The 18736-nt window shown below is 36.5% G+C and overlaps 1 protein-coding gene across 2 annotated transcripts; it reads left to right on the top strand.

The window, feature by feature from the left end:
* The first annotated feature begins 1085 nt into the window (after nt 1-1085).
* On the top strand, nt 1086-17416 carry LOC143741237 (NACHT, LRR and PYD domains-containing protein 1 homolog). Of its 2 annotated transcripts, XM_077233660.1 has the most exons (12): nt 1115-1267; nt 10689-10760; nt 10946-11056; nt 11157-11194; nt 11890-11934; nt 12023-13703; nt 13807-13890; nt 14013-14102; nt 14970-15230; nt 15778-15864; nt 16228-16347; nt 16545-17416. In XM_077233660.1, the coding sequence occupies exons 6-12, from the start codon at nt 12049-12051 to the stop codon at nt 16573-16575; spliced, it is 2328 nt and encodes a 775-aa protein (XP_077089775.1). In that variant the 5' UTR covers nt 1115-1267; nt 10689-10760; nt 10946-11056; nt 11157-11194; nt 11890-11934; nt 12023-12048; the 3' UTR covers nt 16576-17416. The 2 variants fall into 2 exon arrangements, with proteins under 2 accessions (XP_077089774.1, XP_077089775.1); XM_077233659.1 differs by having other exon boundaries at nt 1086-1267; nt 10946-11194.
* Nucleotides 17417-18736: the final 1320 nt, after the last annotated feature.

Raw genomic sequence — 18736 nt, 5'->3', positions numbered from 1 at the left:
CTAACACCATCACAAAAATTCCTCAACGTGAAGTTCCACTCCCTCCACTTGCTGGCAAAAAGCTTGCTGGCGAGTGGCGAACATGACTTCTTTGTCAGAAAGATGTCGTTGGTGTAGACACTTGTCAATCAAACATGTCTGACCAATAGAGAAGCACCCGCCCACTGCGGAACGTTTGTGTCAAAATGATTCAATTTAAAAAATTTGAACTTCAAAACTTTTTTCACTTAAAAAAAAATGATTCAATCAAAACAATTTGAACTTCTAAATTTTTTTCACTTCAAATAAAATAAAAAACAACAACGAAAAAACACATTATCTTCAATACTTTTTTTATTCACGGGGTAATTTTTTTGCATTTGAATAGTTTTTTCTTTGATTGAAAATATTTTTTTTGATTGAAACAACTTCTTTGGAATTGAATGATTAAGACACAAATGTCCTACCCATGTATGGCCCAAACACAAAAAAGATTACTTCAATCAAAGAGAACATTTTCAATAAAAAAAAAGTGTTCAAATGCAATTTTTGGAGTCTCAAATATTTTATTTGCATTCAAAAACGATTTTCTATATTTGAAAATGTTTATCTTTTCATTGAAGTGACTTTTTTATTGATTCTGTTGTTTGTTTGTTTGAAGCAACTTCTTTTTTGATTGAATGATAAAGACACAAATGTCCTACCTATTATATGGTCCAATCAAAAAACAATGTTACTTCAATTAAAAAGGTTGCTTTAAACAAAACAAAACTGACTTCTATCAAAGAAAACATTTTCAATCAAAGAAAAGCAGTGTTCAAATTCATTTTTTTGAGTCTCAAATATACTTTTGGATTCAAATACTTTTTTTCTTTGATTGAAAAGTTTTTCTTTTATTGAAGTGAAGGTTTTTTTAATTGAAAATATTTTTTTTGATTGAATAATAAAGAAACAAAACTACCTCCATATAAATGCGGTAGAAAAAACTTGTTGAATATTATCAGCCTTTCACGTTTTACAGCGATACTATTTTGGAGAGATGATCCTTCGCCGTTTGTCTCTACATGTGTGAGGAGGAATATCGAAAACAAAACTAACGAAATTACATAACGAAACTAGCATTCTGGGCTGTCTTATAAAAAGGACGGAAGTTCAGAAGAGTTCAGGAAAGGCGTGTCCACAAACTAGGCTACTTTCGATCTCTAGTGTATAAATGAATGTTACAAATAAATATTCGTGACAAAGCCTTGATATCTTCACCGTGAATACTATGCCGACTTCACTGAAGGTAAGAACAAGACTGGACCGTAACTTATTGATCACTTTTCTGAAATGAAGCCTCGCAGTCACGAGATGAGTTTCTCACTTACACGATCGATATTGTTATTGTTTTTCAAAACCGCGATTAGACGCGCCGCATAATGTGTTTTATTATTGTTACTATTTTTTGCTACTGAGTATTGGATATAGATTCTGTTTAATCTATTCATCAAAAAGATTGATTCATGAGAAGAAACGATATGTGCCAGTAAGCGGCAATTTTTTGTGTGTGTTATGAGTGATTGATTTATTTACTGAAAGTCACCATGAAATCTCAATTCTTGTTTCTTGATGTGAGAGCAACCTGTCACTCACGTGACGTCACGTGAGATCAGCAACAAATAGGACAATAGGCATGTTCGACTTAAAGGGATTCTATGCAGTTTTTTTAGCTTAACTGAACAGCTTCAGAGTTATTGAAATGGTTATATGACTTCTTTCGGGTTGAATGGTGGCCGTCTCGCCCCCCCCTGGTGCCTGTGAGCGGAAAAATCTCACTTGCAACTTTGGTGCGGCGGGCCGCCGGCTTCAGCGTCAGGAAGTATCGCATGATATCAGCTCTCGCGATGTAACATATTCCTTTACGGCACTGCACACATACACGCCCCCATCCAGGAAGGTAGAGAGGGATGGAGTTTGTCACACTATCGTCATGGCTGAGCCGGCATATAAGATGCAGAAAGCATTGTCGGAGGAACAGAGAAAGAGGAAACGGCAGACTGACCGAGCGAGGAGTCAGACACGAGCATAGGCGTAATTTGCGGGTGTTATATGTCCCCATTGAAACATCTCGTGGCACGGATGTACCAATACAAACAAATAAAACATCTCCAGGTAACTCTAGTAGAGCATTCATTTCGTTCGTTTGTTAAATAAGAGGCGATCTGAAATGTGTTGTTTTTGAAATCAAGTGACCAAAGACAAAGTGCTTGTTGCCGCTGCGATCAGTGGCGCGGATACAGTGTTCTGTTGTGACGTGCACAGTCTTCACACAAACGCGCGCCTCAATCCGTTGCGGAGAGACTCTATATTTGTTACGGTGAAATCACAAAACCTAATGCACAAAAAACGTGTCCCTGCTTGAAATACAACCACTAATAAACAATCGGTTTTGATGAGGAAAATAAACTATACTACTAGTACGGATTAGAACCCAGAACCTCTGACACACTTGGCAAAAGTTCTGCCTCTGGACCATTAAAGTACATTGTCAGATCTATGTATTTAATCACGTCAAAATTCTCACCACTAACAACATATATTAGATCCCATTAAACGACAAATTAAACACAATGTACTATTGTATACTATGTAACACGCCATGTCAGTGGTAGCCTATTTACGACAGTAACGTTAAATACAAGTACTCCACAGCGACTCTAGGGGTCGCTGTTTGACAAAAATGGGATTCCTGCCTGGTGTCCCTTTAATTCAGCGCTGCGAATCTAACAAATCTGTATTTTTATAACAGTAAAAACTAATTTCAGGCATGTAGTCACGAATCGCAATGTTATATTGTGTCATCTTTAGCAAAATAAAACTGGTTAAAAACATAGACCCATACATTGGTATTCAAATACTATAGGCTTATGTTGTGTTTATCACTTTATTCTTGTACAAACAGACGCTGTATTAAGTAGTAGCTACATAAAGTATTGAATGAAAATGTCATGATAACGTTACGACCACACCTAAAATCAACAAAATCAAGTCCCGCACCACAATTTTTTCTCATCTGAGAAGCCGTTTCACTTCCACAAACATCACAATAACAACTTCCGTTTCATGCCATAACTTTAATAATTTCTTGTTAACGAACAACATCCGCTCTCATTTCCCATCCTGAGTTACGAGTGATTCTAAACTGACTGGTTCAGTAAAGGCATATTACTTTGAACTATTATTTATATTTATTTTATCCCCACCTTTATCCGGAATGCAGAATCCCTGACAACATTCAAAAGACAGCTGAAAACTCATCTCTTCTGTGAGCACTTAACCTCATAAAAAAATAAAAAACAAATTGTTTCCTTTTAATCCTCCCTTGTCTGGCTTCTGCTACTCTGAGCAATGCCTGAACTTTGTATTTTGAGTACTTGTGTTGTTTTTGCCTCTCCACGATGACTCGCTTGCTTGGACAAAGGCGTCTGCTAAGTGACTAAATGTAAATGTAATGTAAATGTTATAGGGTAAGTCGTGGGAAGTTGACACTATAGTTGATAGTTGATACTAAAATTATTATTTTGTTGAAACTAAAATCATATTTGATTTTAGTTGATACTAATATCATAATAAAGGCTATACTACAAAAAATCAGATGGGCCCAGAATATGAACGCAACGCATTTGATTGAACGTTTAGCATTTTCCTCCCATAGAAAACCATTATAAATAGCAAGTTATTATGTCGAAATAACGAGATTATTATATCGAAATAACAGATATTATGTCGAAAAATAACGACGTGACGTCACATGGGGCGGGGCAATGCGAACCTCTAAACTCCACCTGAGTCCGTTTCGCCCGATGCCTTTTAGTCTGATGCCGTTTAGTCTGAGGCTGTTTTGTCTGATGCCTTTTAGTCTGATGTCTTTTTGTCTGAGGCTGTTTTGTCTGATGCCTTTTTGTCTGAGGCTGTTTTGTCTGATGCCTTTTAGTCTGAGGCTGTTTTGTCTGATGCCTTTTAGTCTGAGGCCGTTTTGTCTGATGCCGTTTCGTCCGATGCCTTTTAGTCTGATGCTTTTTTGTCTTAGGCTGTTTCTTCTGATGCCTAATTGTATGAGACCTGACACCTGACATTGTTTTTCCTGAGACCTGAAGCTTTTCAGTCTGAGGCGCGATGCCGTTTTGTCAATGACTGAAGCCTTTTAGTCTGAGGCATGATGCCTTGTTTTCATATGTCTGAGGATGTCCTAAAATGTACACCGTACATCAGGAAGAGCTGAGGGAATAATCAAACTCTCACCTCGATTGTTTAAGATTTGTGTTTTATTAGCATGACAAATTCTCACACTATAGATTTATATTTCCTCACAGCATTTACAGCTGATTTACATACAGATAGAATAGACAGAATACAGTGTAAAAAAGGAAGTTTCACCTAAAGAAAAATGGAAATACTACAAATTTAAAAAAAGAGTAATCCATATTCTTGCATTCTCCTAATAAGAAGAGCAGTTATTGTATGTGTGTTTTCTTGTATTTGTGTGTATTTGTGCAGCTACAACACATGTTTGTTGTGTCACAGTGTAGATCTTTCTTCCTGTGACGGCCACATTTTCCTGTGTGAGTTTCTATGGCATGGTTGTGTGTGTGAGCAGAGTTTGTATCTTGTTTTCAGGTTTATTTTTTATCTGTCACAGTGTAGTCTGCAATGGTGAACTGTATAGTCTTATTAGTGGTCAGAAAATGCTGTATTTGATTATTACAAGTATTACAGTCCCGTCAAATTTGTTTTTAATAGATCACAACCTTTGTGGCCAGGTTTATAAAGGAGACCCCAGCTCATCATTAGAGCCGGCGTTAGATGTGTGTGTCGTGAAGAATGAGACCAGCGGCTTCAGATCCAGCCAGACTGCTTGCCAGTTCATATGAAGATATTGAATGTTGTTGGGTTTTTTCAAGCCACATTTACTTTCAGTTCACACATCAGGGTCGGAAAGGACACATTTTCCATCATTTACTCGCCCTCATGCCGTCCCCTTGACTTACTTTCTTCAGATAAACACAAGATTTTTTATTCGGTTGACACAAAATTGAGAACACGGTCACGATCACTGTGTGGTTTTCTAGCGTCATCTGAGCGCCACATCAGAACAGACACACTGGGGATAATGCATCTTGCTGAAGACTCAGAGTTGCTCATCTCCATTGTGACTTCTTCTATGGGAACCAGTGTGTCAATAAGGTTACTGACAATGTCCCACTGTGTGGCAGATAAGCCACTGATATGCCCATGTTCACTAGCGTACACATTCAGTGCCCGTCTCTGTTCATACATTCTTTTTGGAGCATATGAAGTGTTGAGTTACATCGAGTCTGGACGGCCTGGATGATGTTGTGCTTTGGGACACCCAGCTCCTCCTGAATGGTTCTTAGCCTCTGTTTGGCCAATACAGAGTGGCCAAAGTGAGTTGCACTGCTTTTTAATATGGCAATAATGTTGAGGACAGCTCTCTGACAAGATAGTCTATCATTGATAATGAGCTGAAGGGTGTGAGCAGTGCAGCTTAAATCAGGAAGTTCAGCCAGGTTCATTCATTTTACCATGTTTGCTCCCGCATCTCTTAGGACAAGAACAACACGGTGTGTTACAATATCCAAATATTCTAACATGTTCAGGAAGGTTTCTTGAATATAACTGGCTGTGTGTGATCCAGTCATGGGCTTGACATTTATCACCACTTGCTTTCTAGACCAGTCCTCAGAAATTAAATGCCCAGTTCGGCTCATCAGGGACCCTGTAGTTCCAGACCAACAGTCAGTTGTGAAGGCCATGAATGGGGCCTTGTCCTTCGTCTGTTACGTCCGACTGGGAATCTAACCCGGGTCTCCTGTGTACCAGGGCAAAGCACTACCTTGGTGCCACAATGTGGTGTATTTGACTCAAAATGCAGAGGCAGAGACAATAACTCAGTTCAAGGGCTTTACTTGAAAAGCAGGGCAAAAGTATCCAACAAGGAATGGCAAACACAAAAAGTAATAATCCAGGCAAAGGTCAGAGCCCACTATCTCAGTCAGAAACTCAAAACTCATAATCCAAAAAACAGGCATGTACAGGTCGGTAACAAACAAAAATACTCTGAATAATAACTCACAGACAGGTATAGTCAAACAAGACTGCACCAGTGTCAACTCAAGACTGAGCAAAGAACTCTTCTTCTTCTTCTTTTATTGGCGGTTGGCATACCAATTTAGTGCATTACCGCCACCAACTGTTTGGGGTGTGGAGCTTCAATGCGGATTTCTACTAAAAAAAAACAAAAAAAAACCTATACATATATTCTTAGTTATTCTTAAATTCGATCAAATAAGTCTGTTTCTTTAAGGTATCTCATGATAGCTGGCCATGCTGATGGTTTTGAGCAAAGAACTCAAGAAAAAAGGGGGTTTAAATAGGCAGCTTAACAAGGTTCAGGTGAAACTAATAAATCAATAATGAGAACATGTGGCAGGCATAAAACAACAACAACAAAAAAAGAACACTGAGGACCACACATGGCCAAAAAAAGGAACAACAGCCACATAATTCATGACTTCGTCACTACACTTTTCACTTTTGTCAAAACTCTGGAATATGTTTCTTCAAGCATCTTTGTTCTGTAGAACTTCTCATTTTTAATCCGGTTCCATAAAGGACATGAACCTCTTCAAGGTCCCCTGACATGGGGTTATTTTATTATTTTATAATGTTTCCTGGGTTGCCCTTATAATGTTAGTATGTTTTTTAGATCAAAAATAGTCATAATTTAGAAATAAAAGGCAATTTTCCTAGCCTGATTTTAGCCTCTGATTTGAACACTCTGTTTGAAGGGGCGTCTGCTGTGGGATTCAGTGTAGCCAGCCACTGCTGTGATTGGCTGACATGCTTGCATATGAAATAGCTATTACATGCGAAACTTTCTCGAATACTTTTACTACAGCTATTATACGTTTTTACTATTACAGCTATCGAGATTAACGAATCGTGAGAAGTTTTTAAAGTATTTAGATCTATTCCCATCACATAAAATGTTACCGTGATGAGCATTGAGCAAGCAGATGACAGTCTATTGATTGCTAGAATGAAGATCTTATCTTTGCAACGCAGTTTCTGCACTCTCTGTAATGCTTTCACCAATGCAAACACGATGATGTACAAACAGTAAGAGCTTCGTTGTGCAGTGTAACGTTCGTCATTGAGTTCATAACGAGTTGTCCAGATAAACTCGCGCTGTGTGGAAAGATTGTTCTTTGATCGCTTTCTGTATAATTTGTTCAGAATTTAAATAAGATTATTTTCATCCTACTAAAAGAAACGATGTGAAGTTGATATTTTAGTCACTGGCTTGACTTACTGATGCATAAACAGTATTGAACGATTTTGAGAGAAAGATTAACTTACCTGTCTGAGACTTGAACAATTAGGCTACACATCAGAAATTTTGCTTGGTAGCTCGATCGATTTATTTTCAGACGTTCATCGAGTTGAGGAAACAGCCGTCTGTGAAATGTTTGGACCATACAAAACTTTGGGAAGTTGTGTCGGCGCATTTCCAGAGAAAATAAAATTAACCCATTGTTTCTTCAGAGGCTCGGATGAAGGAACTAAAAAATACTTTTGTGTTCATTTGTACATCCGAACACTGATCAACTGCCATGCTTTGCTCGTTTGCAAGCCATGATATCTCTCGAGGAAAAACTCAAATCTCAAAGCTATTTCTCTAGGAAAAACTAAAATCGCGCCGGCGCGTTCGTACTTCCTGTTCCTAGCTCGTTTTCTCATGGGCGAGCCAAATTCTCCGGGCGGGCAAAGCAGAGAAAGGGGAGGTAACCTTTCCACATTATGACGTCATAATGGGGAGATTCAAGATCAGCGCGTCTGAGCTGCAGAGAAGAGAAAAATAGCCAAAGCTCGGTTTACACCGATTGTAAATTCTAGACACGAGGTGACCAAATACAGGCTAGGGGAACTAATATTAATGTTAAAAAACCTCAGAAAGTGAAAATTTCATGTCAGGGGACCTTTAAATCCAAGGTCTGTAACCACTGAAAATGGTTGGTTGTCAGCGGCAATCATTTCAGTGATGGCGACATCAATTTTGATAGACCTTGGATCTGTATCCTTCCACCCTGTCTTGCTTTCAAACAGTTGAGACACTGATGGCTGAGAAGGATCTTTCTCCCCTTTTTCCTCGAGCCTCTTCATGGACTTCTGGATGTATGTGCTTCACATGACTCCACATGTTCGTAGTATTTTTACCTGTAGATGTTGATTCTCACATGCTGATTATTTTGTCACAGATATTACACTGTGCTTTCCCTGGCAATACTTCCGTAAAATACTCCCACACTGGTACTTTCTTCAAAGCATTTGCCATCTAATGGCAAAATAATCGAAACATTAAAATATTATGTCAAATGTGTGTTTATTTAGCTATAACACTTTGCAAGTCCAATTTGTTAACAAGGATTTATTAGCTAGCTTACATGAACTATGTGCACTATGCAATATACATTTTTACAGCATGTATTAATATTTGAGCAATACAATTGTACCATGATCGTTCATGTTAGTTCATAGTGTATTAACTATGGTTAATTATTGTAATATGGGATTTTATTGTAATTGTTATCATTTCATATAAATCCAAACAGTTATGCTTAAAGATGGCCAACTTTAAATATCTACAATGCCAGAGCATTGAAATGACATAAATAGTATGTTACTATTTTATAACACTTGATGATTATCTAATCAAAATAACAAAATGTATTAAAGTGATGATGGAAAAAGAACTGAAATCGAATGCTTTTCTGATTTGTTTGTATGTTTCTGTCGGCTGTATAAACATATCAGTTTGTTATCTTGCGTCTCTAGCTTTAAATATGCAACTTCACTGCATAATGAATGCATAAAAGTGACCAGCTGGATATAAACTAATGCAAATAGATGGTAACAACACTCTAAAAAGTTTAACCATGGTTTACTAAATTTTTTTGGTGAAACATTTTTGCACTTAAAAATATTGATTTAATTTGAAAGCAGTGAAATAAATTGCATACACTGTATGAACTGAGTAAATGTAAGTAAAAAAAATAAGTAGATCTGAGTAACTGCATTTGGTACATTAACAAATAAAATTAAGTAGAATTACGGTAATTGGGGAACAACATTTAAAAAAACAATATATGAGTAGGCTAATATCAACTGTTTTTATTTATGGGTAATATTAACTTTTTCATTTCCTTTAAACCTTTGTAAAAAATATTCCATACAACCACCGGTACATGATACCAGTACCAGGGGGTGGGGGAGGGGCGCATTGTTTTAATTGAGTAAACTTACTCAATTTCTTATGTATGTGTTAAATATGAATAATATTGATTTGAATAAAGTAATATTTGTGGTTTTTGAAACAAGTCAAGTCAAGTCAAGTCAAAATTTATTTATATAGCACCATTTATACAGACAGGCTGTCCAATGTGCTTTACAAGGCAGTATAATATAACACAACAGACAGAGAAAAGGAAATTTAAAAACAAATTACAGGTTATTGAAAGCAATTGAGTAAAAATGTGTTTTCAAGCGTGACTTGAAAACTGACAAGTCAGGTGCAGAACGAACGTGAATAGGCAAGCTATTCCATAATGTCGGGCCTGCAATGGCAAAGGCACGTTGACCTCTGTGTTTTAACCTGTACCGTGGTATAGATAAAAGTTTCTGTGTGCCTGACCTAAGAACTCTGGAAGGATTGTAATGCTCTAAGAGCTCAGACAGATAGAGAGGAGCAAGGTTATTTAGGCACTTATAGACAAATAGAAGAATTTTAAAATCAACCCTAAAGCGAACCGGCAACCAGTGGAGGGATGCTAAAATCGGGGTAATATGTTCCCGTTTGCGAATGCCTTTTAAAAGTCTCGCTGCTGCATTTTGGACTATTTGAAGACGTATTAGAGTAGTTGAATTTATTCCATAATATAAAGAATTGCAATAGTCCAATAGAAACAGATCAGTTTAATTATCCATTCTCAAAATATTTTGATGGAAATTTCACAAATAGATTAAGTATATTTTAAATAAATAATTGGTTAGTCAAATATTAAATTCTTTTAGTGGAAAAAACTTAAATATAACTGAAAATTTTAGACAAAATTAACTGTTGGATTTAGTTAATTATTTTTGTATGTTCAACTCAAACTATCAAGTAAATGATGTTCAGAGATTTTATTAAGTTAACTATTACTGTGATATTTACTAAGCTACTGAATTATTTTTTAGAGTGAATTGTGATATTCAATATTTGGGTCAGACTTAGGTTTATTTTTGTCAGTGTTTTAACCGCTGGGTTCTGGTCAGGGACTGGAGCCTGCACTATATCTCTACATATATCCATTATCATGCCATGTCATGACAGAACTATACAATATGAAATTTGACAATACTGAGTCAAAAGCAGAAGTTGACTGATACATTTATTTATCAGAGAAAATTAATCAACCTCCTATGTCTCTACCATTTTGTTTTGTGACTGTATATTCAGTAATGGCCAAATTTGGGTTGTGCATGTTAGATTAATGTTTGTACATGCCACTTAATTTACTGCATACCAATAGTGTAATCTTTAACCATGAGACACAAAAGCTCTCTTCAACCATCTCACACTATGTGCATTATGTTTCATCTCCTAGAGGACAACTTAAGACAGCTCTCTACAACACGTCATAGACACTTATGAGACACCATGGACCAAGACTCAGAGCGTAAGTAGTTACCACAGTAAAAGCAGAGATAGTCATATGAAAAAAAAATCTGCGTTACACTGATTATGAAATTATTGAAGTGGCCCAAATAAGTACTTGCTACACTATAGAATATGCCGTTCTTCAATCTTTTGAAATCACGTTCTTCCTTGTGAGCAGTTATCATGTTATTATCTCTCTACCAGGTGCTCGGTTTGTGGACGCACACTGGCCGAAACTTGTCCAGAGAGTAAATACGGTGATGCCGATAGCGGATGAGTTGCAGTCCCGTGGCATGCTGGAATATGAGGCGTACTGTAAGATTGAAGCAGCAGTTACTAACCAGGAGAAAATGAGAGAGTTTTATAAAGTGTTGCACTCTGGAGGAGACAAGGTTAAGTCTGCCTTTTATTCTAGACTGGAAATCCACGAGCCACCTCTGTTTAGAGACTTAAGTAAGTAATTCTGGCTATTATACCACATGTGTCTAGACCTACAGTAGGTACTGAGATATGTACTATTAAAATATGTACTTTAACAGGCATTGCACAAATTGCAGAAGCTCTTGTAGAAACCTTAAATATTTTGTCTTAACTTTCCATCTTGTTAACTTATTTCTGTCAGGACCACTATCGTCAAAAACGATTGACAATTAGCATGTATTTGGGATTGGTGGTCTGGTTCTGTTCTGGGCAGCCTAGCATGGATAAGAGCAGGAGAGCAGCAATAACACCCTTTAGGGTAAACAGAACAGAACCAATATGAATGTATTGCAGATATCATTAATGTCAATATTTTAATGTACAACATAATTTGAGAACTTAGTCTGACTCAAAGGGGAATCAGAATGCCAAATCCTGAGAGGTGGAGCTGGGGAGGGAGGAGGGTAACTCGCTCCTGAGAAACGCGACAGCTGCTGATAATACTGGAGCTTATATATGAAAACAGTGATGCGCATCATATTCCTATAGGTAGATGTGGATCAGCTGGGAGTCTGAGAGTCTTTGCTTTTCAAACTGGAAGTAGAAAATTGCTTCTTTTTTTGATAGATTGATGTAAAATGTTTGAAAATATATGTGAAATGCCTTAATCAATATATAAATTAATAAATCAATTAATGTGTTAATCAAGTGTGTCTAATGTTCTACAGGCTCCACAGGACACCACAAACGCTTTAAAAAAACACATTTCTCAGGTGACTGATGAATTTTATAATAATATGTTTTAAATATTGCACTCCATCCATCTCAATGTAACTCTTTGAACATTGACCGTTTCTACAGAAATCAGCCCAGTGATTGACAAATATATGAAGCGGATCTGCAGCGAGTATCAGTATGTGACTGAGTATAACTCACTGCCTGGTGAACATATGCTGCTGTCTGAGCGCTTCACACAACCTCTGATCCTTCAGAAACATAGAGATCGAATAGAGCGAGAAGAAGAGATCCGCTCCAGTGGAGAGAGCTTCCAGCAGGTCCTCAGCTCCAGGAGCAGTGGAGACTCTGTCCAGCTCAGCTCTCTGTTCGACCCAGATGACAGCGGGATCAGTCCCAGTTCTGTGATACTGCAGGGAAATTCTGGAAACGGGAAATCTTTCACTGTGCAGAAGATCATGATGGACTGGGCATCTGGTGACCTCTACAAAGGGCGGTTTGATATTGTGTTCCACTTAAAGTGTAAAGAAATAAATCGCATTCCAGGCGAGAAGAGTTTGGTGGAGATCTTGAGCTGCAGTTGTAGTTTAACATCAGATGAGATCTCACAGATTTTACAGCAGTCGCCAGAGAAGGTGCTTGTGGTCATTGATGGATTTGATGAGCTGAAACTCCCACAGGACATTAATGACACGTCAGCACACACTGATCTGCTTCAGAAAGCCCGACCTGTGGACACTCTTTGTGCCCTGCTGAGGGGTCGAATCCTGCCAGAGTCTTTCCTGCTGGTCTCCTCCAGATCTACAGCTACGGACACACTCAGTAATCTGCTCAAAGGACCTCAGCGTTTCTCTGAGATTGTGGGATTTTCAGAAAAGGGGGTGGAGGAGTACTTCCGGAAGTATTATTTTCAAAATGAGGAACTTCACAAGAAGGCTTATACATATGTGAAGGCAAATGAATCCCTCATCACTGCCTGCTCAATCCCTGTCGTCTGCTGGATCATTTGCACAACTATCCAGGAGCGATTCAAATATGGTGCACATAAGACCAGCGGACTGGAAACCACCACCTCCATCTACGTGGACTTTGTGTGCACTCTTCTGAAGCATCACTGCCAGGATTTGAGTCAGTCCGTCCCGACCCTGCTGAGGAGTCTGGGTCAGCTGGCAGAGAGAGGGATGCAGGAACAGCAAGTCCTGCTGGATGAGAAAAGTGTGAATGAAACCATTTCAGACCCTGCTGGAAATCCATTCTTGTGCAAGTTCCTGTTTAAGAGACGAATCCACCAGGAGACGATGTTCAGTTTCATGCATCTCAGCTTTCAGGAGTTCTTCACTGCTCTGTACTATGTCCTTCTGGATGAAGAAGAGTCCCTGAGGAAACTTATAATGGATAGTTCCTCAAAACCACGTTTTGCAGCTGTGGTGCAATTTGCATTTGGCTTGTTGAATGAGAAAGTGAGATCCACACTTATAGAACATGGTCTGTTAATTCGTCCAAAAACACAGGATCATCTGAAAGAATGGATTTTGGAAAAGATTAAAGGCTGTTCCTTGTCTTCGACAGCAGTATTTTTTGTTCTTCACTGTCTCTATGAACTTCATGAAGGAGACTTTGTGAAAGAAGCAATGGGATCCTGGAAAAAGATTAAACTAGATGGGCAATCCCTCAGAAGAACCGACGTCTGTGCCCTGCTGTACTGCTCTCAGTGCTGTCAGAGCATTGAAGAAATTTCTCATTTGTATTTAACATCGGAAGATTTGTCTATGATTTTGCCTGTACTTCACAAGTTTAAAGAAGCAAGGTAAATGCATTTGGTGGATGTAATTCATATCTAATCTCTTATTAGCTATTGCAAGTTAAACTTAATTAGTCTGTACAGTGATGTTCTGGATTTGATTTTAAAGATTGATTATAGAAGATCCATCAGACTCTGATTTCGTTGAACTGATCAACACTCTCACGAGAGGACACACCCTGAGCTCACAGCGGTAATGTTTTAAAATATATTTTATACATTTGACGTGTTTTATGCACACATGCTATCATCCTTTAATGTGCTTTTGTTTAACTTTAAGGTTCATGTATATTTTTTCTGTGCTTTGTTTTGCAGTGTTAGTGTTGTTAGTGTAAGCACCTGCCAAATAAAGTATATCCATAATCCTCACTTCCTTGATCTGTCAATCATCAAAGAGCCGTTCAGGTGAAGGACAAGTGACTTTTTTCTTTTCATCAAATAGTTTTTCTCTCATGATAACCAGAAATAATTGTATGATTAATAGAATTTGGATAACCAATTATATCATCATCTTGTTCTCCCGTTTATCTGGCATACTTGGTCACCGCAATCTAATAGATTGTAATTGTAATAGATTATAATTCTAATAGTAATAATGCAACTAAATTGGTCACCCAAAACAGTTAAAAAAATAAGGTACACACTTTTTTATCTTTTTTGACTATTGCTAATGATGCAAATTGTCAGGATTCCACCAGCTTCACTCACTCCTCCCTCTCGTTCACTCACTCCTCCCACTCGTTCACTCACTCCTCCCACTCGTTCATTGTCTCCCGAATTCTAATCATCATCACCTGCACCTCATCATTCCACCTCCCTTTATATTCGACTTCACACACTCATTGTCTGGTCTCGTCTCTGACACACAGACTCACTCATGCTACTTACCTGCTACTTACCTGAGATCCATTCGACGACCCCCATCACCCCTTACTTCGTGTACCCTCTTCAGTCCATTCCAAGTGATTCTCCATCAGCATCTGTAACAGACTCTGATTATCCTTCCGCTAAGTTCCCATCTGATTATCAACTGTTTGAATACTCACCATATCTTTGTCTGGATCCGCAACCCTGTAAATAAACACTATTTCACTTACCACATGTCTGACTCCTGTTCCATTCTTGACACAAATATTGGCTGGTGCCCAACAAACCACCAATTAATCATAATTTTAAAAAATTTATAAATTTCACAAAAAGATATTGAAAGAAATGATTGACTTTTAGACACAATGACAACTTAACTATTATTCATTTTATTTGTTTTAATAGTATCTGCATAGAGATTCTCCTGCTTCACCATCCGGATTTGCGATCATTCAGTCTCACCTTTCAACACTCAGTGATAATCAACATCGACTGGACCAGACTTTTTCAGATAATTCACCAAAGGGATTCAGATGCATTACTGTCATTTCTCTCTTCCTTCTCTAACCTGAAAAAGATGGAAATTAAAGTGAAGTGTCTAACTGAGATGTGGTCAGTTTGGATCCTCCAGATGAGCCAGATCTGCCCCAGTCTAACCGAACTCACGTGAGAAACATCTGAAATCACCTCTGTCCTGTTTCTATGTGAATTTGTCTGTTCATAAGAACTGAGTATATAATATTCTAAGGGATAGTTCATCCAAAGTGGGAAATGCTGTCATCATTTACTCACATTCATGTTGTTCCAAAACTGTTTTCCTCTGAGAAACACAAAATAAGTTATTTTAAAGAATGCTTGTTTAACACACAGTTTCAGATCCCATTGACTCCCATTGTTTGGACAAGAAATAAAATGAACCAAAACTGTTTTATTACCAGCAACCAGCATAAAATTTGATTGATTGATATTAATGTATTATTATTTTATTAATATTTTATTTCTATTTGTTTATGTTGGCAGTTTAGCAATTTTGCAATGCTCTTGCTATATCAGATAACCTTACAAAGCAAATGAATCCGCCCATCTGTAGTTCATGGCCTTCATCCATTTAAACTGTTATGGAATTGTTTAAATTAATGTGCAATAAGCAAATGTGAAGAATGCCATTATCAATCTTAATCATTTTATCTGTATAATGTGTTTCCACATCTAGGGTAGAAGCTGGTTTATTACAGGAGGATGGAATCAAGATCTTGCAGAGGACAAACACAAGACCAAGTTGTGTGATGACTATTAACGGGTTTGTATTGGTTTATCATTATATAGATTTTGCATGCAATTTCTGATCTGTAAATTCAACTTACAAGCTTTAAAAAGGAGACAAAAACACCATAAAAGAACAACATATTCCATGTTTTCTGAAGTCACATAATACCTTTTTGTAAGGAGCAAATCAAAAGTTTCAGATTTGTTATACATAAATTAAGTTTTCTTTACATCCACCCTAGATCTTCTAGTTCATTAACAATTCAATAATTTAAATGTTGGTCTGTTTCTCACACAAATAATTGTTAAAACAATGATTACATTCAATTAAAAGCAAATATCAGGTTTGCTAAAGACTCTGTACTGATGCTGTGCTTTGTGCTTTCTGATTATGAAGGTCCATTTGCAATAAACCGTCTCAAAAATGCACAGATTATTATGACCGTCTGACTCGCTGCAACCAGGAGGTGAAGATTCTTCTGAATGACCAGGGCTTTTCTATGGAGACTTTGCACAGGTAAGTTAAGACTGAAATTAACACTGGAACGCACCAATAAAATAATGAGAACTGTAATATGACACGAGCCAGTAACACAAAATTTCTCTTATGATTTATACAATTTCATTTGAACATTGCATACTAAATGTTGATCCTATCCTACTGGTCAGCTTGTTCATATTTCATGATTTATCTCTTGTCTCTCCATTTCTAAGGCCCTCGATTTATGAACGAATGAGGAGATAACTGCAAAAGCAGCATCTTTACCTGGAGCTGTGGATGGAAATAAAGACACCAAACAACTCTAAACTAATTTACATGCATTGTAATAATAATATTTGTGTGTCAATTTGTTTGTATAGTGTTTTTCTAAGGAGCTTTACAGAGTTTTACGATGTTGATGCTTTGTCTAAATTTATACTTTAGGGGAGAATGATTTTTTTAGAGCGTATGGTTTATGGGTGAAGAAGATATAAAATATTAAGCATTTGAGATTTGCTTCATATAGATCATGTGACTGTAATTGTATTAAATTAAATTGTATATAGTTGTTGGGGTTGTTCATTTATGCTGTGATTATAAATCTGTAAGGTTTTGTACAATGTATAACATTTTGGTGTACTAACAAGCCTATTTACTAATTGATGATTTTTATTACTGCTATTTTGGTCATATTACCCTTAAGCAGTTTAAGAAAAGCCATAATACAAAGTACGTAATCCTAAAAATCTTCAGTCCCCGAGTGTGCCAGCCAAAGGCGACTGAGTGTGCCAGACAAAGATGACTGTGGCAAGTAATGAAAAACTTAATCCTTTAATTTTTTGATTGCTGGAATGTTAAACTTTGCATTGATGTGTTTGGTGTAAACTTATGTCTTGTATAAATGTAATGGTTTTATATAGTTTGTCGGCGGATGTTATTAACATGTTTGAAAAGATCACGTGTATTCACACACTGAAGACGCCTGAGAGCTGAAAATGTCTGTATTCCTCCATGTGTAAAATAAAATATGATTTTTTTTATTTATTTATTCTAAATGTTAATCACAGTTGAATTTCGGAAATAATTAAAAACTCATTTACTTACAGATGTGAGCAGTGGTTACATTTTGTGTAGGAGCAACAGGGAAAAATCACTCAGCGTTGGACATATTGAGTATCTGGTAAAGCAATACTATTTGGGACAAGAGTGTCACCATGGTGTAGCCTATTAAATGAGACAATATATACCTACAAATGTGTTAAATTATATTTAATATGAAATGTTTGTTAACGTTTATATATATATATATATATATATATATATATATATATATATATATATATAAAATAAGGTACATTATATAATTTTTTTTCATAAAGAATTGTTATTATACAATATAATTTAACACGTTTGTAGGTCTTGTACATGTATTATTGTTTTGTGCCACATATTTAATTAGATAGTTTTAAAGATTTATTAATACATTTTTCTCTGGTTTTATTTGGCAGCTGTAGTACATTTTTATGGTTATTAGAAGAACATTACAATCTAAAAATAAAAAAGCTTTTTAAAGCAGAAGTTAAAATAAAATGTAAAATAAATAATAACAAAAGCACAAACTACATTATAACTGGTAAGATGAATCTGAGCTTAGTAATTGGCTATATTAGACTACATTTGATTTACTCCATTACAATAGTCCCTTTACGGTTATTGCTATCATAAAAATGCACTTAATTGTAGTAGGTTTAAAATTCTAAATAAGGCAAAGATAACAAATATTTTAGCATATAGGCTATATACTGTTTGTACTTTATTTAGTTTATTATGTCTTTCAATTCAAATATTGAACACAATTAAAACAGATATAATACAGATGAGCAAATTATAAATCTTGGGTTGCTGAATATTCGATCCCTTACTTCAAAATCGCTCATAGTTAATGATATGATTTCAGTATTGTTGCGGAAATTTATAGTAATATTTTCAAAACCACTAAGAAATCTAGTTTTAAATATACTTCTTTGAAGTGTTGGTGCTTAATGTAAAAATATATAGTGTAAACAATAAATCACATTTGAGAATTCTGCTGGCTACTGTATACAGGCCACCAGGGCATCATTAAGATTTTATCAAAGAATTTGCGGACTTTCTATCAGAATTAGTACTGGCTGCAGATAAAGTACTAATTGTTGGTGATTTTAATATACACATAGATAATGATAAAGATGCATTGGGATTGGCTTTTAAAGACATTGTAAACTCAATTGGAGTTAGACAACACGTGTCAGGACCTACTCATTGTTGACTCATTTAAATAAATGTAATTGTTTGGTTTTAGCCAGGTTTCTGTCAAACATAGCACATCTAGGTTATAATCTGAAATCATATCATTAACTATGAGCGCTTTTGAATTAAGGGATCG

Source organism: Siphateles boraxobius, unplaced genomic scaffold (assembly GCF_051911475.1).
Source record: "Siphateles boraxobius isolate OS27281-9 unplaced genomic scaffold, OSU_SipBor_1 180, whole genome shotgun sequence".
Classification (NCBI taxonomy): Eukaryota; Metazoa; Chordata; class Actinopteri; order Cypriniformes; family Leuciscidae; genus Siphateles; species Siphateles boraxobius.
This window is presented reverse-complemented; position numbering and strand designations above follow the sequence as displayed.

Excerpts from the sequence above, each read along its gene's own strand:
- LOC143741237 (XM_077233659.1), top strand. Across the intron at positions 13,704-13,806 it reads CACAAGTTTAAAGAAGCAAG|ATTGATTATAGAAGATCCAT; the intron begins GTAAATGCATTT and ends TTGATTTTAAAG. Across the intron at positions 15,865-16,227 it reads TGTGTGATGACTATTAACGG|GTCCATTTGCAATAAACCGT; the intron begins GTTTGTATTGGT and ends CTGATTATGAAG.